The sequence below is a fragment of the Tympanuchus pallidicinctus genome, unplaced genomic scaffold (genome assembly GCF_026119805.1).
Source record: "Tympanuchus pallidicinctus isolate F22 unplaced genomic scaffold, pur_lepc_1.0 scaffold14, whole genome shotgun sequence".
Taxonomy (NCBI): Eukaryota; Metazoa; Chordata; class Aves; order Galliformes; family Phasianidae; genus Tympanuchus; species Tympanuchus pallidicinctus.
Window position 1 is genome coordinate 11693096 of NW_026294659.1, and position 25892 is coordinate 11718987.

A 25892-nucleotide genomic window follows, 5' to 3' on the forward strand; every position below is an offset into this window, starting at 1 on the left:
CACTGTAGGGACTGAGGAACAAGCAACATTTATGTTGTGTTATTTTGTCCCCTCTTTTCAGTGCAATATTTCTAGGGTGTGCTATAAATTCATACACATGAATGCTAAATTCATGTGTATGAATGTATGCCACATAAATGTATGCCAGTCACATACTTTGGTGACTTTAAGTAACAAGGGCCAATGCTCTCTCTTCTGCATTCCTGTCCCACCTCTATCCCATCTTCTTTAGCTATATACAGCTGATTAGCACAGGCAGACTGGTTCTCTTATTAGGTGACATACATCAAGATACAGCAGGAGTCTAAAAGACCATAAGCCCTTCAGACTTGGAAGAAAGTTGAAAAGCATCAGCTTTTTTTGGCATGGAATGGAGTTCAGCAAGGAGCTAAATTGCAGGCCTCAGCTCACCTTCCTGCATCCTGTTTTAGCTCTATTTAACAAAGCCTACATTAAATTTCTTTGTTTACTAGTAGCCATTCTTCATTAGCACCCCATTTTCCAAATCAGGATTAATCTTTCCTTTTGTCTACGTTTTATTTTCTCTATTAGGCACATCAGCTACATAGGACAGGGTGTACATACAGATGCATCCTGTGTTCACCTCCTGCTTCAGCTGTATTAGTGACAGATAAAACCTCATTATGTTATTGACCATTAGGTGATATCAGAACCACCCATCATCTTGGGACTGAGCTCACTTATGTTGTCTCGATGAAGTAATGATGCCACTGGACTCTGATTTTAGACAGGAATACAAGACTAGGTCACATCTAAATCAAGACCTCTTAAATAACTGTTTTATTACTTTTTACATCAGAAGTGAGTTGGTGGGTTGTGTGCTAAACTTTCTCATCTTATTCCATCTACCTTGTGTTCTACCCAAAAGATATGGGTAAGTCCATGGTTATGACTTCTCCCAAGAGCTTTTCAAAGTCACTCCACAGCTAATGCATCTCTACAGATACTATATTTCTGACTTGTTAGAAAAATCCAAGGACAATAAATATTGCAATGGACATAAAATAAAAGCATGAGACCACAAAAATCAAAGGCAAATTTATTACTAAGTGCTACTTCACGTGACTTTTCAGGAGCAGGTAAACTGTAAGAAGGTACAAGGACAAAGAGAAAATCATAGTGTGTGACCAGCTAAGGCAGAAGAAAATATTTTATATCATCATTGCTGATCTTTTCCCACATTGTACTTTTACAGAAACAATCTGCTATTGTTAAGAATGAAACGTTTCCTTATTTGCAATGCACTGGCACACCAAACCTTTCTGTCTCTGTCACTGTAACAGCCCAACGCCTAACAGGCATCACAACTCACATGAAATAAGTCATCTTCATTTAGGTTCAGGTGGTATCCAATTCATATAATCACAGAACATGAGCAAGCCTACCAGCTGGAACTGCTATCTTGACAGAAGATGAGAGAACTCCAGAGAGAAGTGGAGGGGAAGCAGGGGGATATTTTCCTCTGGACAGGGTATATAGACTACCTGTTCTTAGCAGGGAATTAAGAAGTCTCAGGGCTATGCAGTCACTATCTTCCCTTATACTAAACTCAAGCGAATATAGCAGCTGTGGTACAAACGTAGTTGATGCTGGGATTCAAAGCCACACTTGAGGAAAATGGTTTAGTCTTTGGTTTAAAACCAATAAAATTCTATGCATATATACTTATACAGCAAATACTCAATATACCAAGAAAAAGATAAGGACTAACCATGGAGCCTTCTCCATTCCATTTGTCTCCCATCACTGGATCACACACTGTAACAGAGAACAAATCTAGTTTTAGAAATGGGGCCCTATGTTTACTTAAGTGCAAAATTATACTCGCCCAACATACACACAAAATGTTGAATTGTACACATTAAAATTGTGTATTAAAAAGAAACAAAAAGAAAATCCAGAACAAAGGACAAACTCAAATTTAATGTAATATCACACACTTGGCATGTGTCCTGAATCTTGTTAACAATGTATTTTAAGTGCCCTCAGTTCCAAGAAAGAATGGAAACAGCCTAGCCTTGTACTTGAAAAAAGTAGTAATTGTCTTCAAAGAGCTTTCAGCAAGATAAAAAAAAATACAAATTGCAAAGTATCAAATCAATGTCTAATGAGTATTTAAGAAAGTTTCTTCAAATAACAAGTTTCATTTGTTTGAAAGGATTTTCCTTACAACATGATCCCACTACTAAATATAAAGGGTCTTAGAAATCTTGCTAAGATCTCTCTAGCTGACCACTTCCTCACCATTCTGTGCTTCTTTCTGTTCATACCTCAACACAGCCTTTAGCTTTCACAATACCAAATTGTACTGCAAACTGAAATACTGAAAATCAAGTTCATGGAGATCTCTTCACTACACTTTCAGAACAAGAACTGTACTTTGTTAACTCTAAATCTGACATCAGACTATGCAGTATGGTGCCCTGCAAACCCTGTTAACCATCACAGATGCCTGATGACACGGTGTGTTGAACCTGAAGATGGTTCAGCCATCATTCCCAGTTCTTTACCCCAGTAAATGCCACTGACTTTGCTGTGTTACTGTGAATTCTTTGCTCAGTTCAAGCCCATGCTGGTTGAGTTTCATACTGAAACACTCAGGGAATCTCTTCTCACAGGTCTGTTGCTCTTCAAGCATTCCCAGGTAATCTTAACAGAGGGAACCAGAGTTAAACATGCCTCACAGCTTAAGCCAAATTATTAAGCTTATAAGGCACATTAATATACCTGTGGGATGTAGCAAGAAACCACATCAGGGCAGTGTGGGAGAGTCTATCCTACTTTTGACTGACCTGGAAATCAAGAAGAGGCTTCAGCCATTTGTGCTCCCAGCCTGTGCTTATGAATACAAACAGCAACAGCCAGCTGGGATTTCACAAAACTTCCTTTCATACATTACTACTTAATACACGCTTTTCTTTGGACATTTCATAACATATGAAACATACTGAAAGGCATAATATCACAAAAATCAAATCAATTTTCAATAATGCTGAAATGAAACTTCATCGGAGTCTGAGCTGGTCCCAGCCAGATCAGAGCACAAGATGGCCAAAATACTGGGTTACATCAGACTGACATTTTCATCCTAAAATGTGAAAATGATGGGCATATACAACAAAGTAGCAGAAAGAATTATAACTCACATCCTTACCATATACTAGGTTAGAATTCTGTTGCTTCAACTCTTGCACAATATCCACCACCATTGCAAGAAATGATGTGTCTCTTGTATATCCTTGACAAGAAAAAAAAAAAGAAAAATATCTTTGAAGTAGATTTTCAGGAAAGTTTTTCTTGGGGGGGGAGGGGAGGGGGATGGGAGCTGGTCAATGCATAACAGAGAATGGCATTTTTTAGTATTTTTTTCAGAAATAACAGGTGGAAGGCAAATCAAGGCACTCTCTACTCGCCTTGAAATACAATTCAGAAATTCATTTGCTATATGCATGATACATTTAGTGCTCATATGACTTCAAAATGCTTGGACGTATATACAAAAAGGTTTGGACAAAAGGAAAAAAAAAGTCCTTCTCTTTAAAACGCCAGTTTGAGCCAGCACTATTTCATATATAAAAATATTCTAAGTTCCATATACTTTTCTCATATTCCAGTTAGAAACAGTGTGGATTTTTTCCTTCCAACATATTAATGCAATGGAGAATTAAACTTGACCATTTCAGAGCAATGGCCAATATACCACTAAAATTCCTAATTTGGCTTAGCAGTGAAATAAGTTGTAAAATGATTTTGTTACATCACAAGGCCCTCACCACAATGATAGCACTACAACATTCGTAGAGTTATTTATTTATAATACCTGTTTCTTCATTTATATATTTACTATTGTGTTTATTTTATGTATTCATTTTATTTATAACGTATTAATTAGTAATTGCATTTTCATTTCCTTTAGTTCATGTAGTAGCATTATTCTAGCAAGGTAGTGCCTTCAGCTGGGAAATGCTCATTCCAGTAAAATGTATTTTTAGAGATTTTTTTTTTTTTTTAAGTTGTAAAATTGTTCCAATTTTTACACACTGAGAAGAAATGGAAGAAACTTTCAAGATTTTGAGGCAAAATGCTCTGTCCGTATTAATGATAGTCAGCAAAAAAAGCCAAACAAACAAGGAAAGATTTTGTTTTAAGATGGGCCGTCATGTTAGACTGACTTAATAAAAAACAAAGTAAACATTGGTAATAGAGGCATTTCAAAAGCACTACAGCGAACCCGTGTTTATCTGGCACCTTGAATGCTTCACTGCAAATAAAACAAAGAGATGAAGATCCACAAGTAAGTGACAATCACAAAAGCTAATGAGGTGTCATTTTACAGAATCAGACTAAAGAGAATCATTTCCATTTCAGCCATGATATCTACAGTAATCAGACATGCAGTCAAATACAACCAACTGATAAATTAACGTAAGTGTTTGATAAATCAGGTCGTCTGAGGTAGCAAGCTATGGCTGTGCAACACAGTGAGTCACTGTCTCTGCCTGAAGAGAAAAATCTTTTGACCTTGGATGAAGAAAGCCAGATATTTAAGTTCAGCTACAAATCAACTCAACACTTAACAGATGAGATCACAGGAAGTGAGTGCCACTTTCACCCACTTCTCATTGTCTACACGAGAATACACTGAACAGGAGTTTTAAACAAACTTGTACAAACCACAAACCTACCTATACACCTATCATATTTTAAAAGGCATTTTAATAGTTTTTCTTCAAAATGTCTTCTATAGGTGAAGATTTCTGATCTGCTGCATTTTTGCCAGTAGAAGACACTAGAAGAAAAGGAGTTGGGGCAACTTTCAAGAGTGAAAAGTAAAATAAAAAAGGAACACCTTAAAAAAAAAAAAGAAAAGAAAAGAAAAGAAAAAAAAAACCAAACACCTCAAACACTGTTTGTTGCCTACTAACACTTCCTGAAAACTCCTGCAATACAATTGGCTCTTCTAGGAAACGTCCTCTAGGTGTCTTCTTTCAAGGAAGGAGGTGCTGGAGCAGGTCCAAAGAACAGCAACAGGGCTGTGAAGGGCTTGGAGAATATGCCCTATGAGGAGAGACTGAAGGAAATGGGGTTGTTTGGCGTGAGGAAAAGGAGGCTGAAGGGAGACCTCTTGCTCTTTTCAAATACCTGAAAGGGGATTGCAGTGAGAGTGGGGTTGGTCTCTTCTCACTGGGACAGGACGAGGGGAAATGGCTTCAAGTTGTACCAGGGTAAGTTTAGGTTGGATATCAGGATACACTTCTTTACAGAAAGAGTTGTTAAGCACTGGAATAGGCTCCCCAAGGGGGTGGTTGAGTCACCATCCCTGGATGTGTTTAAAAATCGTTTGGACGTGGTGCTCAGGGACATGATTTAGCGGAGGATTGTTAGGGCAGTATGGTCAGGTTGTGGTTAGACTTGATCTTTAAGGTCTTTCAACCTGAGCTATTCTACAATTCTATGATAGAAAGGATGTTCTTTTATTTTTCAATCTTAATGGACCCATTTATGCTGAAATAGATTTCTTAATTTTAACTCAGTCTATTTTCTATTTAGCCTCCTTTAATTTGGAAAAATGTCCTGAAATGGAAGGAAATGTAGCTTTTTAGATATATCATATCCTTCAATCCAGTATGTCTGCTCTGAGGTTAAATCCATTCGGTTAAAGTCTCCAGTTTTCCTTGTGTACAAAGAAAGCACCTTCCTACATGAGGAAGCTGTGAAGTTAATTAAATCAGGCAATTTAATTCTATTTACCTTTAAAAAGTGGCTGCTCACTGCAATAAAAAATGATACTGTAATCTAAACCAGATGCATACCTCCCACTGAGGGGAAACCCCATCAGTACTCTACTCTGAAGAAACAGGAATTGGATGAGAAGCAGTTCGTAATTAAAAATGCTCTTATAATCTCTAGTTTTATAAAGCATTATACATGAAGTTCCCTTTGCAATATTTATGAGCACTTTCCACACAGTGGTGCATAAAATTATGTCCCACAGAACTGCATCTACTTGGGGAAAATGAAAGGACCTGGAAGAACAAAATATCAAGAAATACAACAGACTAGAATACGAAATCTGTATTGAAAACACAACCTTTTGAAGATCAGGTAAGTAAAACACGGACAGATAACTACATATAAAAGTTACTGATTGTACAGCAGAGAGCTACTAATGAGAATTTAGTAGAAAGAGTCTTCAGGACAAATTTAAAAATAATATTCTGACATTCCTCTTCTTTTTTTTTTGGAGTTAATATTTTGTGAGTGACTAAGTCTGTACATGACTGGCCTGTGCAAGTCTGTAAGCTATAGATGAGGATCAATTAACCCATTCCATGACAGCCTTCAGGCAGGAAAAAGACTGTTTCAAACTAAATAGCTTAAGCAGTTATGACTACAATATACAACTGAAGTTACAGGAGATTGAGAAGAAACATGTAATTTCATGGTTTGGAATAAGGAAGGATATGTATGGAAACTGTTGAGTCACGTCCTGAACCACTGATTCATCACATGGGGAAAGGACTGGGTCAGCCCTAGGAGCACAAGTGAAGGCAATTCAGCTTTGTGACAAGAAGGGGTGGAGCCCAGCTGCACTTCTCTTAGATCCCATTTAAGGGCTGACTGCCATTGGGGAAGAATCTCTTTCTGGAGATCTCTCTTTGGTAGAGCTTTCCCTTACGAACCTGGAATCTTCTTCCCTTATAGCACCTTTCTATCATGCCCATCCTTCTGTCATTACACCTCTGGTGAAACACCTTTTCCCATCACATTGATATCTCTATGCTCATTTACGTTTCGTGTCAACTCCAAAAAAAAAAAACCCAAAAAAAAAAAAACAAAAAAACCAAAACCCAAGTCATTCTTTACCTGTGAGTACATAATCATATTGGTTGACCTTGTTCAGCTTAAGTCCTTCATACAGTTCATGAAGTTCATCAGAATTTAACACCTGACCCTTCCAGTGGGCATAACCTGCAAAAGAAAAGCCAGGTAATTTTACAAGCAAGATATCCTAATCAGGATTACAGAGTTCAAACACTTGGAGGGACAGTATCAGACATCATCAGCAAAAGGCATTTCTTTCTCTTATGCACCACTGTTGAATGAAGGCTGCTGTCAGCAGAACTGCTCCATTCTCAAACAACCACTGTTTCCCAGAGGAACTAGTGACACTACTATGCAAATTTAGATTGCCCATTCATCAATGAAATGAGTAGAGCACACACAAGCTCACCTATGTTTTCCCATGGAGCCTACACAACTGTTTCTTTCCTGTTGTGAGGGTGATAGACATATTTTATGGGAAGCCTCATTATGGGGAGGCTATTAGTGGAATCTATTTTTGATATTTCATATTAGAATTAAAAAAAAAACCCACAGACAGCAGGATGACCTTTAATTACTAGCCATGAACTCTGCACTATGCAGACCCTAGATTTTGCCCAGAAGAAAATAGGCTTGTAGGTCTATCTGAAGACCTCTCTGCAGGCATGCAGAACTTTCGCATTTGTAGTCACACGCTGCATAGAGTGACTACAGCAGAATAATGTCACAGGATGTTCTTTAAACATGTAATTTTATCTCACAGAGTGCATTCTGAAAAGAGGACAACTCTAATATTGAGGGTGCTGGAGGAGGCAAAAGAGTATTAGAAAGACATCAAAAACCAGACGAACAATATCCATATCCTTGAATGATCCCTAGGAATTATAAGCAAGTATTTTTGGCTGAGAAGTGAAAAAGAAAGCACTTCCAATCTTTGTTAAGTTCAGGGTTTGTTAAAAAGCTTTTCTTTTTATTAAGTGAGATTAGGAAAAGTGAAATGTTACACTAGTATCTTCTTCCACACCAGCCCTGTGAAGAGAAAATGGTATTTTATCTTAATTCCTGCTCTTGGATTTGGAAAGTTCTGTGATAAAAACTCTTGGCTTTGACTATCGCTCTAAACTGTGTTATTAAAGTAGTTGCTAAAAGGTGCCCAGAGACTAGGACAAGCACATTTTTCAGTTTCCCTTCTTATAAATGCAAAAACACCCACAGCAGGGTGAGCAGATGGATCATTTTGCTCTCCTTATCTCATGAAGGCCTGGTCCCTAAACCGTGACTCTACGCCAACTGGCGAAGGGACTGATGGCAGCAGCACTAGGATTTTCTCCTTAGTAAATGGGTTTTCAAAGTCCTTGCAAAGAAACGGGCCAAGCAGGAGATTCCCACACGTCAGGACAGTAGTTTCACTCCAGCAGAGATACTGTGGCAACATCTCACACGTAGGCATGCCTCTCGCTCCAACTATGAGACGGAGCCTTGGCTGCAGCTGTCTCAAGCACTTGGCTTACTCACCATTTATACAACTGCTTGTTCTGCCACACCACAGTTTTAGAGAGACATAACCTCTCCTTTTTCCCCCCAATCTATATTTCTATTGGCACTCCAAAGCCAGTTCAGATAGGGACACAATGCACTTGTATTCCACCACATCCAGAATTCACTGGAGAAGCTCAGCACATTCCTCCTAACACAGTAATTCACCAGGCATGTGAGGAGAATGCCCTCCTCTAGGGAAGAACTGAGGGAAGCCACAGCTCCTTAAAAGAAAACAGGCAATGCCTTCACTGGATCTGCATGGAACTGGGATTCTACTGGGAGCTGAACTACGTTTGAGTGAGAAGAAATAAAATCAATGCTGATGGTGACATGGAAACCACCCTGAACCCTTTCCCCAGGGTATCCTCACGTAACATAACAAATTAAGTGCATAAACCCATGACCCTGCCTTTATCTTACTTTCCAGCCAGATAGCTGGATCTGTAGAGAGACAGAAGAAAAAGGCAGTTGACTGTTGCTTAAAAAGGACCTTGAGGTCCCAGGAAGATGAAGGGAACTGATGTGAAACTGGAAAAGCATGGGTAAGCTCTAGTAAGAATCCAGACAGATATTGGGAGGTCAAAAATACAATGTGCAGCTGCAAATAGCAAGGAATGACAAGAGCAAGCCTAAACACGTAAAGGCTTTGAGGAAAACCACCAGAATTAAGGACAATAAAGAAGAACCTCTGTATTTCTTGGCTGGATGTGAATACTTGTCAAGCAATGAGTGCAGCTGAAGTTGCAGAGTTGCATTGCAGCAAGACCTAAAGGAAAACCAGCACCCTAGAAACATTATTCCCATACCTATACCACTACATATGGATACTGGGAAACAGGAAGAAAATAGTTTAAGTCTTCTTTTTACTGCCACTTACTGAAGACTCTCCCTCTGCAATCATATCAGAGTGGTACTTAGCAATACAAAAGCACAGTCTCACAGCATCTGGTTATCTGCACACAGTGTACAAAAATCACAGCCAAGAAAACTTAATAATGAGTTCCAAGTTTGTACTTGGTAAAAAAAAAAAAAAAAAAAAAAACTTGGTCCCATTTGCAAATTCCAATGGTGGCTAAGCACAGTAGAAAGATTAATAAGTGTATCCTACATCTTGGAAGTTAGTGTCAGATTATGGCTTGTGCCTTCCAAAAAGGAAGAAAGATGGATCTTCTTTCAGTTACAAAATCACTGAATAATTCCACTCAGTGCCAGACTAAGCAAGCAGAGGAACGCTGCCAGTCACGACACTGCTTCCCAAAGCTCCATTTACTCTAGCTGACTGCATTAGTCTCCTGGATTAATAAAAAGACTTAAACACATAGTTGAACATAAACTATAAAACATCTGCAAACCCTTCTACTTAACTATATTATAGCCTTTTATTGCAGTTAAATGTTACATATACATTCTAAGTAGGCAAGGGAATAAAAATCATGGGAGATATGGTGCTTCTTGCCTCTCATCCCTCTAAAATGATGAACCTGTCCACTATTTTCCTGGGAAATTCTTTGTTCACCTGCTAGTAGTATGCCGAAACGCCCAAGAGGAATTTGTGTGTTTTTCTTTTTTAACCTTCCTCCACTGGTACATTTTTCTTTCCCTTGGAATGCATTTATAAGCTTCTCAATTACTTTCAAGAACGAAGAGAAAAAGACTAAAAATCCCAGGCATATCAGAAGAAAAACAAAACAAAAACAAAATCACCATTTAAGCACAGCAAGGCATGTAAGATTTCTTTGTTTCCAATGAGAAACATTCTGTTCTGAGGTTAGAGCTTCCTCTGTTGACTCCCTAGAATAATGTTCTGAGTGTCCAGCTGTGGGCTCCCCGTTTCAAAGAAGACAGAGATCTCCTAGAACAAGGCCAGTGGAGGACTGCAAAGATGATAAAGGGCCTGGAGCATCTCCTGTATGAGGAAAAGCTGAGAGTCCTGGGTCTGTTCAGCCTGGGGAAAAGACAACTGAGAGGAGATCTGATAAATGTTTATAAATATCCAAAGGGAGGTGAGAGGCAAATGGATGAGGCCAGGCTCTTCTCAGTGAAATGTAGCGATCGGACAAGGAGCAATGGCCTAAAACTTGAACATCAGGAGTTCTATACTAACATGCAGAACAACAACTTTACAGTGAGAATGATGGAGCACTGGAACAATCTGCCCAGGGAGGTTGTGGAGTCTCCCTCTATGGAGATATTCAGGACTCATCTGGACATTTACCTATGTGACCTATTGCAGGGAACTTGCTCTAGCAGCAGGTTGGACTCAATGATATCTTGAGGTCCCTTCCAACTCCCGTGATTCCATGATTCTGTGACACTTGTCAATAAGCAAGTATTTCACATGAGGAAAAGGAAGAAAGATCAGGTATTTAAGGCATGTGATGGACAAGCAGTCTGGTCTCAGCTGTGCAAAAAAAATTCACACGCAAACACTGCAGACAATCTGACCTAAAAGCATTACTTAATCTTCAGCTATAAGGAAGGCTTCAATCAGAAATGCAGTTCCAAGTTCTCCACTGGACAGAACTGGAGCATTATTTACAGCTGCTCAGTGTGGGAGTAAAATATTGTCACTGTTAGGCACAAGGGAGGATTATTTCTTTTTGTCCCGCACTCTGTAGTTGTGAGTGACTGTATATAGGTGGCAGACTGTGAAGAATCACATCGACAAGAAATAATTATAATTTCTCATACATCAGAACTACCATTCAACCCAGCTGCCCACACAACCCCCTAAGTCGAAGTCAAAAGTGCCCTGTTTTAGAAAGGAAAAGAAAAGGACACAATACCAAAGCCAGACTATTTTTTCTGGAACAGCTTCAAAGGTAGAATTTGGGTGGCAGAGCAAGCACAGTGCGTGCTTACCATTAACTTGCCAATTAAAAACAAAACCACAAATCATGGAAAAATTAAAAGTGTGCCCCAAAGCAAACTGATAGTCAAAGTAAGACGAGGCTAGATTTTTAATTTTGCACCTTAGACATGTAGATGCTTTTGCACACAGTAAAGCAATAAGGAACTAAAAACCCAAAATCACTGTAGGTTGCGTGACAGATTCTTTTATTTCCACACAAAGCACGATGGCAGTCAAGGGTGAGTCACTCTAATCATAGCATAACATTGCCTCACGGAGCAACACGACACTGTTCTCCAAGGGGGCTGATTTAAAACATGTTTTCCAAATCTCAGGATTATCAGAGACTAAAGAAAGCTGAATTCTCTGAGCAGGAGTCAGCAGAAACAGGTCTGTGTTATCCTAATCATTTATTAAAGGAATACTGGTTCACTAAAGAAGGTCTGTTAGTCGTGAATTCTCCCTGGGTTTTATCTTTTACTGACAAGATTAAGTTTAAAGATGGAGATGTGAAAGAAAATTCACTGTTTTAAACAGCCACATCATGTACTTTGCTACCTGTACCCACTCCAGCATGTCACATTCTTTTAGAAACTATGTTCACAGCTAGTCTTTGAAGCAGAAGTTGCATCTTGACTGCAGCAAGGTTTCTAATAAGACGCTGTTCGCATAAGAAAATCAATGCTTTTCTTTCCAGTTCACACAGCACATGATCCCTGTGTATTGTGGCACTGCTCCAGACACAAGCCATAGCCCAGTACTGTACTTCATGTTCACTAATCCCAGGCAGTAGCACAGAGCTCACGTACATTAACTTGCGTGCTGTCATGCACAAACGAACTGCAGAAGTCGCTACATGAGAACACAGCTCTATGTTCTCCCTTGAAGGGGAAGTTCTATGCCTCTTGGCTTTGCAAAACTAGGCTTAGAATCTATCCTTCAATTTCACAAAGGTTCCAGTAGAAGAACTATTGTCAGAAAACCAGACCCAAACATCATATAAGGGAATGTGTCCCCTTCCTATCTTCTCCACTCCTTCCTTTTTCAGCCAAATGACCAACACTTCAAGATACAAACTTCTTTTATTTACTCTTCACTAGTGCTACCATACTCTGATTTTCTTTCTGACAGCAGTTTGCCAAAGTCAGGAGACTGCACACCAGTCTTTGAGGGGTTTTAAAGGCATTTACCAAGACAATCAAGATTAAGGGAAAATAAATGGAGAATGCGATTCCTGAATACCAGAAGACAATACTGGAACAGGCTGCTCAGAGAGGCTGTGGGGGCTCCTTCTTAGAGATACACAAGATCTGTCTGGATGCCTAACTGTATATTGTAGGGCACCTGCTTCAGCAGGGGTTGGACTCGATCATCTCCTGAGGTCCCTTCCAACACCTGTGATTCTGTGATGAGTCCTAAATATTTTAAAGAACTGCTTACTTAATTCTTGAACATTCTGCTTCAAGAATCTGATCATTCTATTGGTAACTTAACTTGCCTACTTTCAGACACATTCAGTTTATGGTCTAATAAAAGCTCTTTAAAACTCTTTTAACACCATATAAAATTGATTTATTCTTAACACCGAAAACCCAGAGATGACAAAACAAACACCAATCCATTCTGAGCATCTCATTATTTCAGATGCAAAAAATTGCTTCATTTCTGGAAGATTATAACACTTTTACCCAAAGAAACAAACATCACTAATTTCCAAACTAAATACATTAAAGTCACATCAAAACCTCTGTTAAAGCATAAGCACACCTTTGTACTGTACCAAAGGTTACAAGCAGAACAAATAGGTTTTTGCCTGAGCCAAGAGAGATCCCACAGTCCTAGTTTAATTATTACTACTTTTGCGCTTTTTCCTCTACTGCCACTGAAGCTTTTAAATGATAGGAGCATCCTCTAAACTTCTAAAAGCTGCCTGGAGCTGAACATGCTTAGAGGACAGAGGCCTGCTGGTTTGCTCTCTGTTCAAAAAATTAAGCAGGTGATTAATAAAGATGTACCTCTGACATACTAGTAAACTATATAAGTATTTCTCTCTTTTTTTTTTTTTCCTGACAGAAACCATTTTTGCTCTTTTCTAAGATGCCAAAGTCAACATTTGTGCCTTGATATTTCCTAGAGTACATCTTTCAAACAACTTGCCACAGCAGATTTAACTCCATTGAGTCAAAAACAACAACTTGGAGTGTTTTTAACGGTGAAAGGTATTACTAAACAAATTTCATCTCTGTTTTCAAAAACAGTGTCCTCTAGCACTGAGCATGTTAGGAAGTCTGAAAGTATGATCTGAATATCTGATACTTTGTTGAGGCTTTGAACTCAAAAATATACCTAAACGTATTACACTCTCACTCCCTGTTGTTTTCCTCCAAAATGCAATTTTAGGATAACTGCTTGCCTTCTAGGTGGGCGTACACACAGAAGAAACGTGTGTAGCTCACACATTTGTGGTTGGTAACATGATGATGACTGTCACAGGGCCATACCAAACAAAACAGCAGTGGAGACTCCCTCCTTCACAGGACTGCTTGTGTGGATGGCCGTACTCTAGTTATTTCAGTCTCAGTAGGTTACTGCCTTATAAAAGTAACTCACATTCTGAAGTAGCAGGACAGAACATCCCCATGTCATATCATGTACTAATCCCAAATCCATGGATTTTTGATAGACTCAAAAATTACAATTATGTCCAATATCCTGAAAACAGGAGTGAAACCATAAAACAGAACTCCTTTCCACAGTTACTTGCTGAGCTGACACACGTATTAAGTACAACTGAAATCCCTGAGCAGCAGCATCTTAAGATGGAGATAAATTTTTTACCTGTGTGGTTTGAAAACTGGACAGAGTTCACTGTGTCAACTTCGAATCCCAAAACCTGTAAGAAAACATAGGAGTATTTCTTTTACTGATACAGCTTTGTCAGTGTTACCAATACCACAAAATATAAGGCAGCATCCTTATTTCCTAGTGCATATTTTAATATCCTTTAGTGCTGTCTCAAAGTCAAAGCTGAGTCAACATACACGCAACATAAACAAACAATGCAGTAACTTGGTGCACAACAGGATATGGAAAAAGACTGACATTGGCACCAACATCAGCAAAACAAAGCTCTGAATCCTCAGGCAAGAGTTCATCTGGGGATAAGGACAGAGAAGTTTTCCCAATCAGCACCAATCGTGGTAGCTCTGAGGAAAGCCTTGGCTGGCCTTCCTTGCTAAGAAAAGCAGTCTGAATTTCAAGGTACTAAGGGAATGCAAAATATGGAGGGAGGATGCTGTTTGTATTGCAGAAAGCCAACCTTTCTAAAAGGAGGATGGAAGAATCAACGGATCAACATGATGAGACACACTTGGATTTTACAAACAGGCTCTTTACAGCTTAGTTCCAAAAGAACAGAAAGAAATCCCAGATAATTAATTTGGGGAATAATTAGGCAATCAAAGGGAACAAGCTTTCAAAAAGACAAACTAAAAAGAAGGCACGCACCAAACCCATCTGCTACCTTGCATTACCAGCAAGTCAAATTCTTGAACTAATTTGCTAGTGCAATTAAGAAATGCATTCCTGTTGCTCATGAAAATAAGAGTACCAAATCAGGAAAAAACTAATGAGGATTATTAACCTGACAATACCTGTTTAATAGAGATAGGGACTACTCCCTATGAAGCCATTTTTAGACATTGTTATCTGCAATGAGAGACATTCTAATGCAGCAGTGACATAACAGTCTGACATTTCGTATTTGCTTGCACAGCCTACTTGCTCTGAGTAAGAATTCTCCTCAAAAGAAGAGCTGCTATATACAGCTCAGTGAGTCATAGCAGGAGATAATAGTAATGATGCAGTGCTGTTTATGATCCATTTTCAGGCAATTTGCTGAGGAGGGGGAGTGAATGGAAGAGGCTTTTGCCAGTCACGTTTTTTTTTCCACTCCACAGCACATTTCTCCCTTTTCATCACAAAGGCAACTCCTTCACATGCATTAAAAATCTCTGGGTGGACTGCAGGAGAGAGATTTCCTCAGTGCTTGTACTTTCTTCCTCACGTAAAGCCATTAAGTACCAACCTTTTCTTTCAAACCCTGCACCATTATACAGAGATAGAGGTACGTGCTGCCATGAAGAGTTCCTTTTGCCTGCAGGCACTGCATTTCTGCCACACTACAGCTCAAAGAATACACAGGTCTTCACACAGTAAGTTCCCATTTCCAATATTTAATCAAGGTTTCTGTTCATTCTTAACTAAACAACTAAGTAATCTTGCATTAATGATAAGCACAGTGGTGGCTTGTGGCCTGATCGAGTTAAAACTCTTATCTTCTTTTACTCTTCTCCAGTTCCTCTTGGTGGATTTCTAAGCACAGAAAAATTAACAGTATGAGAACATGGCAATACTGTTAGGATTTTAACCCTGATATCTGCACATGCTCTCCAAAGACATGAATGAGAGAACTGCCTCTACAAACATTCCTTATCCAGTGTTCAATTCTCCCAGTAAAGAACAGGCCTAAGTTCTAATTGCCTTCCATCATCTTGGCAATAACTGCAAATGAATCCATTCCCACGCACTACTTACATCACACACCTCCAACTACTTAACATCTGGCACTCCAGAACAGACTTACTAAGATTTATGGGTGAACTGAAACTAGACAATCTTAAGGTCCCCTCCAGCCTAAGCCATTCTATGATTTACTAACCCATAGGTTGGATGGCGGATAACTTCAAAGGCAGATCCACACGGTAGTTTTGTAGTGTTCAGTCAGCAGGGAACAAATTCAGGTCAGTAATGGTTTATCATGGTTCGCTGAAGAGTGCAGTTGTCTCTATGCTCAGCCTGATAAATACAGCAGAAGCCACACGTGCCACTTGGCCACTTCCATCAGAGTGACAAATGCCTTTACTGAGATACTGATGGTTTCAATTCACACCTGCTGACACATCATGTTCCTGCTGTTTCCTGAATTTTTTGCATATCAATCTTGCATTCTCAAACCAACCCAACTTTTGGGCCTTAAAACTGTCACTTTTCTCTGTGTGTGTATTCATGCATATGTTCCTCTCACCTCAGTGTACATAAATTGAAGGATGTCCCCCCATGTTCATTTAGGCTACATCTGAGCCAACATCTTCAAGTAGTATTCAATTAGAGCAATGAATGAACATATTAAAAAATGCACAATAATTCTTAATTTATTGCTTTTCTATATACTAGCTTATAAGTAGTCCCCACCTGCTGTTGCTTCCTGCTTTCCCCTGTAATAAGGGTCCCGAACTGATGGTCCTGCCTCAGGTTTTAGAGATCACAGAACCACAGAATGGCTTGGAGTGGAGGGACTTCAAAGGTCATTTATTTCCAACCCCTGCTGTTGGCAGGGCTGCCCCCCCACCAGCTCAGGCTGCCCAGGGCCCCATCCAACCTGGCCTTGAGCGCCTTCAGGGATGGGGCACCACAACTTCTCTGGGCAGCTGTGTAAGCATCTCATCACCTTCTCAGTGGAAATTTTCCCTGACATGTCGTCAGTCTTCCCTGTTTTAGACTAAAGCTATCCCCTTGTTTTATCACTCTCTGTTCATGTAAAAAGTTGGTCTCTCTCCTGTTTATAAGCTCCCTTCAAGTACAGGAAGGCCACAATGAGGCCTCTCCAAAGCCCTCAACTCCCCAGGCTAAACAAGCCCAGCTCCCTCCACCTGTCTTTGTAGGACAGGTGCTCCAGCCCTCTGACTATCCTCATGGTCCTAACACAGAGGACAGCAGACACTTTGCAAGCGTCCAGGCTGCAGTTGCCAGAGAGGCATATCTTTATCTCGGTTTTCAGACAACCTGGTCTCTTGCAGGCCCTCCAGCAGGGATCACTTCCTCTTTCCATCCCCTCCTCCTGCTGTCAATCTGCATAAATATCGTTTGCCCACAGAGATGCAAATCCTGAGCGAATCTAAACCCAAAGCCTGTTTGGGTAAGGATGATAAGCGCACTTCAAGGGAAGAAGATAACTGACTTCATCTCAGACTAAGCACATGTCAAACAGCGTTCTTAAGACACCTAACTAACATGGCCTGTATCACGACACACAGAAGTCTCAGAAGAAAATGGGCAATTCCAACAGCTTCTTAGTACCTTCACCAAAGGAGGCAGAACTATTGCATTGCTAAAAACAAATCACAAAACACCAAAAATAGAGAAGTCTTGCATTTGGAAGGCACGGCTGGCAGATCTGTATGACAGATTTCAGGAAAATATCTGGAAGATTAACTCAAAATACACACACTGGAGTAGAAGGCACTAGAAGAAACAGTTGCCATGAAACACGTACTCCAACATCACGCAGGAGATCAAATGAGGCTGAACTCTTTCTCATTATCTTTTGGGTATGCTGACATTTATGCATTTCTTGAGTCAGGAGTTAGAGCTTTGTTTAAATTGTACCTTCTGCCTTCCTCTCCCTGTTAGAAAACATCTCAGTCATACACGCATGAAACATGCCAGTCCTTCACTGCCAAGAACAAGTAACCAAGACCATGAGAAATGAAAGATCACAAATCCATGTTTCTTTCAAGAGGTCAAAGTTGTGTCTCTTGTGTAAGGGGGAACTGTCAAAACAGAAGATAAGGAAAGCTATGTTACAGAAGATCATGACTTTAACAATAGAAAAAGATTCTGAAGCAAATGCAGCATTTAAATTCTGTTTTAACGATTGCTAAACTTTATTTTCTATTTGTATTATCCACACTCTGTACCGACAGTCTAAAGACAAATAAAAGAAATAAGCTCCTAATCCTATTTGCTATATGATTGTTAATACCATTTGAGACAGAGAACTGTTAGCTTCCAAGATTAGCTTTGCCACAGAGCAAAGACTAATTTAAATACTCATTTAATAATTTTGTTTACTCTGAGAAATGCTTTTAAGAAGTGCTAATAGCTGTTACTGCAGCTGATTCTACATGCAATTTGGTTACCATTCTTATCTAGAGCTGAAAATCTAGAGGGAAAAAAAAGCATACTCAAAAGCATCACATTTTAAAGTATTATTGAAGTCCTTTTTCTCCTTTTTTTTTTTTTTTGCATCCAGTTTAAAGAAAAAGTAGGAAAAAAAAAATCTTCAATCTCTGAAGCATGCAAAAGGAAACCTGTCGTGTGATTTACTTCTACACTGAACTAAGTTTGATTGTTTCCCTGGGAACTAAATATTGGAAAAATAGCAAAACAAACTATTGCCAGTGTATTGCATACACATACTGAGAGAACGTGAGCTGTACAGGTGGCTGAGAGAGAGGCTGTGGAACCACTATCTTTGGAGACCTACAAGACCCACGAGGACAAGCTCTGACCAACACGGTCTGCACACAAAAAGCTTTACCTGTTGTACAGCTTTGGCTATAAGGACAAAAACCAGTGGCACATAATGTTTGTACTATTAACCATGCTGGCTTTGTCAGTGAAGACACAGTGTCCTTTGTTGTTAAATGAGCAACTGACCAATTAAACTTGAATACTTTAATTAGTACTTAATTTCAGCAATTTTAGAGAATAATGACCTAGTTCTGCTAGGCTAAAATTCAATTAAAAATATCTCTCTACTCTGTAATATCATCTGTACATATTACCCTCGCTGGCCAATGGGTTTACGCCTCCAGTGTGATCTTATTCAAAGCAGAAACAACAAAGCAGTGCTGCAGCTCGTGTGAAAGGACAAATCCAGAACAATAAGCAAAAGGCATAATAAGAAGGAGAAGCAGTGTGAAGAAAAAAAATAAGATTGTATAAGGTTACGTAAACATGATCCTTCTTGACAGATGTTCACAGGTTGTCGCCTGTATTTCATGAAGCAAAACAGAAGCCTTCACCCACTGTCTCCAGTTGCCTCAAAGCTCCTGACTTAGGAATATGTAAGTTTTATCATATAGAAGAACATAGTGAAATCAATTAATCCACGTGATCCTATAAACCACAAATCCAGGGAAAGATATTTAAGTCAGGGCTGTAAACAAAGCTCACATTCACACAAATGGGAAAGTAAAGTATCTCATTTCTTTTACACAATTAAGAGCTTCACATTCAGATCAGAGCTTGAAATGCGCCACAGGTGAAAATCTCACTACGCAAACTGTTTGCTCACATCTCTAGAAGATGAGTATATTTCCCAGAGGAGTGCAATCTGACAAGAAAATGGCACTGGCTACGAAGAAAGGAGAAGACTGTGCTAACTAGGAGAATTCTATAGTTCCATGATGATGAATTCTACTAATTAGATTATGTTAACCAGATTCTCAAAGCAAGCCTTTTGGACTCCATTTTTGAGAGGAAGATTCGACTTGAATGCATCTAGTTCTTCTCTATTAAATGCTGCATTATTACATAACACTTAATTCCCTCGTACTTCAGCACTTCCACTTAACAAGATATTCAGTTTATAAGTGAACCTTATGGAAAATAAAAAAGGTGACTGTTTCAGTGAACATTTAAATGATGAATCACCAAAGCAAATACCCTATCATTTGTGCCAATGGATGGTAACAGACTGATGAGTTAAACTCAAGTAGAAGTATTAAGAACAGTAAGAAGATTAGCACAGACTAGATAACTGAATCAAATCCATCCAGACAGGGCCTAAAAAGGTACTTGGTGAAATAAATGCAGAATTCCTTTTAATGGATCACACTACTAATTTATTTTCCTGTATTGGGCAAGATCACAGAATCATAGAATATTTTGGGTTGGAAGGGACATTGAAGTTCATCTAGTTCTACAATCGGGTCCATTATCAGAAACAGCCATTAATTTCAGCTGCTTTCCAACCTGACGACTAAAAGTTTGGGATGCCTAGGAATGACTTACTGTATAATCAAAGAAAACCAGGATGTCATAATCACAAAATAAACAAGAGAGTTAGGCAAAGCAGACTATGATAACAAAAGAGAATAAATAGAAGGCTTACCCCTATCCTGGGCTCAATCACAAAACACCAGCAGAGGCAATCTCCAGAAGAGATCCTTCCCCACTGGTAGCCAGCTCTTAAATGGGTTTAGGAGAGGTGCAGCCAGGTTCCACCCCTTCCTGCAGCACAGCTGAATTGCCTTCACCTGTGCTCCCCTGGCTGACTCAGTGCTCGCCTCAGGTGATCAATCAGAGGTTCAGGCCGTGACTCAGCAGTTCCCATACACTTATCAAGTCATGAAACCCAGTTAGGTCACACTGCTTTCACTCAGAAGTGATGGGGAGGCAACTTTATTGCACATTAGCAAGCAGTCTGACCCACCACACTTCACAAAAATCTGTTGCCTCAACTTAAATGATTGGCTCTGCAGATTAAATATTCTTGTGGAGAGGCTGAAAAGCGAGGAACCGTGACAGAAGCTGGGATGTGGTTTTAAACCAGTTCTAAAAGAGTACAGCGTGTTCAGACATTTGTGTGTATGCACTCCTCCTCCTGGTCCAAACAAACTGCTCACAATATTGGAGGGTTTCTCAGTTGCTGGGCCCCTCATCCATACAGGCAAGTTGTAAAGCAAAACAAGATCATCACAATCTAACCTCTAAATCATTTTATATTTCCAAACCCTTTCTAACCACTGTGCTGCCTTCTAGGGATGTGGAAGACATATGGAGGACTCATCATGCTATCTTAAACACAGCACTACTGCAGATTTCAGTGACAGAAGTTGTGAAAAATAAATGCTGTTCCAAACACTGAACATCTCCCTCCCTAAAGCACTAGGAGATGAGCAGAACACTCATCCCATTCATTTGAAACAATATTATCTGCCAACAGTGAATAAGAAATGGCACCATCACTTTACAAACCTGCCTGCTTTAGTCAGCATCAATTGACCTCACATATGATGAGCCAACACCCCGTTCCTCCCACACTAAGAATACAGCTTGGAACAAGACCTTGGTCCCTTCCGTGCCTGAGAAATTTATGATGCTCAGACTCAAGCACACTGCGCTATACATCCTCCATCTGTGTGCTGCAATGTCTGTACAGGGCTGTATCATACCTATGGTATTGTACTTCATTATTCAGCCGCCTGCAGTCACCTGCTGCTGCAGTAAACTACATCAAATTCATCAACCTTCTATTTTTCCACAGAAAACATTGGCTTTCAATGAAATCCTTCCACTATATTCAGAACAAAACATAGTGCTTAATTTTCAGTAGTTACTGGAAGTACACAACAAGCCCATGGGCTCCACAAGAAGGGAAAACAATATCCTCAAATTCAAGAGTCAGTTAAGCCTTCAAAGTAATGGGGCAATGCTTGCTTTGTATTACTTTATATGCAGAGTATCATTTTAAAGAACAAACATGAATATTTAAGAGGGAATCCTACATATCAAATGTATATATACAAATACAAACATATATACACATTTTTATTAAGCCTAAGAATGCGGAGTTCATGCCAACACAAACATCTTAACTACGGCTACAGATTTTAATTAACAAATATTTAATAAGCGCCTAATTACAGTCTTCTTTGCCTCCACAAGTACAGTTAACATAAGGAAATTCAACAGCAAGAAAAAGTGGCATAAGGCATTTGAACAAATCGTTTTGGGCCACACAAGAAGCAAAAGTGGAGGGGTGCATTAACAGACTGGTCTGCGCCCCACGCAAGTGGAAAGCACCTGAAAAACACAACCCACCAACCCATGAGAACCAACATGTAGGTACTAAATGCAAAAGCTGCCTCACTCAGGACTGCACAATGCACATCTGATTAACTGCAGGTGGCCTTTATTGCAGACAGACCAGAAAATTAACCAAAGTCTCAAAGAGCCCCTCTCTATGGTCACATTTTCTTTCAGAGGACCTCTCAGTCAATCACATTTAGCTCACAGCTGGCTTTGCTGCTGGTAACATAATACATATATGGGTTTATAAAGTTAGGATTTTCTGTACAGGTTTTATAGTGTAAAGACACACTTAAAAAAACTGGTTACCAACACTGGGGTAGACAGAATTAATGAAGAATTTTCAAGAAATCTTGCAGGAGGTACATAGACTGCTGAGTTAGCACAGTATGTGTACAGATCACAAACTGAATTAGTCAGTAATAACTGCGTTTGTTTACAAAACTCCAGTACCATATAAATCAAAACCATTCACCCATTATTTTTTTTTTCAGCTATATTAAAACTGAGTTTAAATTAAAGTCATCAACAGCATTAATATTAATGCCACGGTTAAAATTACCCCATCAAACAAGCTAACTGAGTTGGTTGTGTTGTTCTTCCTTTTCCTTCTGCTAAGCAATGGGGGTACTACGTTCCAGTAAGAAAGCCTCTGCATCAGGACACAACACACTCTGAAGTACTTACTGTCTCCCAAAGGTTCTCCTACATAGGCAGAAGCTTATGCACTACATGAGGCATGGCCAACACACTGCCCACAGGCTGCATGCAGCCCAGCCCAGCACAGCCTGCACTGTGGTTGCCCACTGCCCCACACCACCATGGTGGCTGTGCAACAGTGACAGTGGGTCACTATGGTCAGGGCAGATTTTTATGAGCATGGCATGCAGGCTCTTGTTCACTGCTGGCAAAAAAGGCACAGGGTTAATCGCAGAATCATAGAATCGCTCAGGTTGGAAAAGACCTTGAAGATCATCGAATCCAACCACAGCCTAATCATACTACCCTAACTCTAACAACCCTCCACTGAATCACATCCCTGAGCACCACATCCAAACGGTTTTTAAACACATCCAGGGTGGTGACTATGATAAAAATGTTGTTTTGTAGCTGAGAATTCGCTCTATCACATGATCACGCTCTTTGTATCAGTTTATTTTCCATGGAGATAAATAGGAGGCATTACTTTTGGCGCAACCTACAGATAATCAGCCCAAGACAATCTCTCTTCACTCAGTGCAGCCCAGGGAAGTCAAAACATTGGACACTCGTGTACAAGCTTTTGGAAATTTGTCTTCTATGGCCATCACTGTCATTCCAGTGAACACCACTTCTTGGAACATAAACATAGCTTAAAAGGCTGAATTTCTGCAATCAAATTAATTCAGAGCAGGAGAGAGAGAAAGGTTTTTCCAGTTGTGGCTTGCATCTGGCTGTGTGCCAGCTCTTTCACTTAATTGCTCTCCTTGCATTTGCTACAGAATCACAAAACATACATTGTACTGGATAGAGAAAATTAGAAAACAAGTTCAGTTTGGGAAAAGGAACGTGGAGAAAGGCAATTAGTGAAGCAGGAACAATGGCTGGCGTGGGCTGATAAACTGAACTAAAATCACTATTGACTAACCCAACCTTCTTTTCTCTCTCTGAACTTACCAAGTAAATAACAGGAACTCTGTAGGTATAACAGAGCTGTATTTTAGTACAGCATTTGACAAGGTGCTGCAAATCATGAAGGCACTAGAGATATTTTGCCAAGAGAAAAATACAAAAGCACATAAGCTGGCTTAGAAACAGAGGTGCTGGAGGTAATTGCTGATGATTCATTAATGCAGAGCCAGGTACCAAACAGGCCACTTCAAATTCTAGAGTTAAAAACAGACCATTAAATAACAACCAATTTAAAAAAATGTACAGCATACGACCTTGAGAAAAAGTTAAGAAGTCATGGAGGCAGGCATCAGAAACACAGGAAAGGCTGTAACAGATACAATACATGGTGTTTGGACAGTTCCTGATACTAAAAAAGAGACACCTTAAAAAAACCCACACAAAATACACAATACAATACACAAAGCCTAACCAATACAAAAATCACAAACATTAAAACAAGCTACCCAGTTAGAACTGCTCACCCTCACAGCAAGAGAAAGATATTATTTTGGCATTTTTCTCATGGGTTCATACGAAACATATAAGTTTGAAAAAGGAGATTCATCTGGAGTCCACAGCAATTCTATATATGGCCGTTTGGTTTGCAAGCAGCATTTTACAGGAGTATCATCTGTCTGCAGCATTGGTTCTTCATAACCTGTAACAACTGCTGAACCTTCTACCCATGACTTTTGTTGCTGTAATTGAATTACTTCAGTCTACTGTAGGGGTAAATAGTGAATGACTGAAACTCCAGAGTCTGGTTCAAGTGAAAATCCTGACAGAAAGAGGCCTAGCAATACTATGTCCACTCCTTTTGGGTCTAATTTGGTCTTCATGAGTTTTACAAATTCAGGATCTGAAACACTGCTCAGAAACTTCATTACAACTTCCAGGAGAGTGCCAGGTATAAAGCCATTCTCCTTGAGGTCACAAATTAGTCCTGAAGGCTCTTCAGGAGCAACAATGGTCATATCCTTGGCAAAAAATACCGTAAGCTGCCTTTTCAAATATTCCAAAAAAAATTCATTCAAGCTTACTCAAACAAATAACCTCCTGTGCCTTCAAGATGTATGAGCCCATCAGTATTACTCTATGCATTACACCAGTTCACTTTGGGATCAACCCAACTCAGAGTCACAGGATTCGTAGCACAGATGCTCAATTAACTTTCCTATGTGCAGGAGGTCACGCTATCCATCTGATGGGAACAAGCGATGGATGAGCAAGACAGTGATTTATAAGGGCTAACATAATGGAAGACAATGAAATATTTGTCTCCTCCCTTTATTCTTTCCAGTCAAGAACAAACATATGAAGAAGAATGAGGTGGTATTTTAAATACCCAACTGCCTTCCCTCCAAGAAATATGTTTTCCCTCCCACATCCTGATTTACTTACTAGGTAACAGTAAATTTTGATACTGTCTTCAGATGCAGAAGTTGCTGTTCATCTGTAAGTCAGAACACAGGAGGAAACAGTTTTAAACTTAAATAGAGTAGATTTAGATCAGGTATTAGGAAGAAATTCTTCACAATGACAGTGGTGACGTTGTCCAGAGAAGCTGTGGATGCCCCACACCTGGAGGTCTTCAAGGATGAATGGGGATTTGGGAGATCTGGTTTAGCAGAAGGTCTTCAAGATCTTTTCCAAACCAAATCATTTTGTGACTCTATGGATCTATGCTTCTGAACAATAGAACCTGCAGGTTCACAGCACATTTCAGATTCATCCTTTTCATGTTACTTCCTTCTACACTTGGATGCAATTTGACTAAAACATCATGCTAGTTACTGCAAACTCTTGCCAACTGGAATTGTGCACAGTGTGCTACACAAATAAGTTTACAAAAACTAATTAGGAGAGGCAGACACACCGGGCAGCAACAGTGCTGAGGCATGCGCTTAATCTCATCTTTTCTTTACTGAATCAGATTCACAGAAGAAAAAACCAACAACATATTACTTCCTCCTGATTTTTATTTTATTTTTAATCCTACTGCTTACATATTTTGGATACCTAGTTCTCTTGCTGCCACTCCATTAACAATACCTGGCAAGCACATTACATGCTTTCAAAGTGGAGCAATTCTGCAAAGAAGATTTGTTTTATCCAGCACATACGCTACATTTGGCCTTCTAAGGTGGACTCTGAATGGACCCCACTCTCCTACCACCACTTTAGATGTTAATCTGCAAGATAACAAATACCTGTAAGAACAGAACAGGACAACTTCCTGAAAGATGTGTCACATTCGTAAAGATCACAGCCAGGCCACTATGAGAAAAGTATGAAGCTTCTGTAAGAACAGTTAAACATCCTCACCAATTCCTCCAGAACAAGC

General features: G+C 39.6%; 1 protein-coding gene across 4 annotated transcripts in view; it reads right to left on the minus strand.

Annotated features, from left to right (window-relative positions):
• The window catches only part of PDXK (pyridoxal kinase), a 57320-nt gene that overhangs the window by 25795 nt on the left and 5633 nt on the right, over window positions 1-25892 (minus strand). For all 4 annotated transcript variants that reach the window (XM_052674263.1, XM_052674264.1, XM_052674262.1 and 1 more), the window contains exons 2-5: window positions 14075-14129; window positions 6889-6993; window positions 3176-3259; window positions 1733-1779 (exon numbers count right to left, since the gene is read on the minus strand). In XM_052674263.1, the coding sequence (XP_052530223.1) occupies window positions 1733-1779; window positions 3176-3259; window positions 6889-6993; window positions 14075-14129 (291 nt within the window). The remainder of the gene's footprint in view (window positions 1-1732; window positions 1780-3175; window positions 3260-6888; window positions 6994-14074; window positions 14130-25892) is intronic.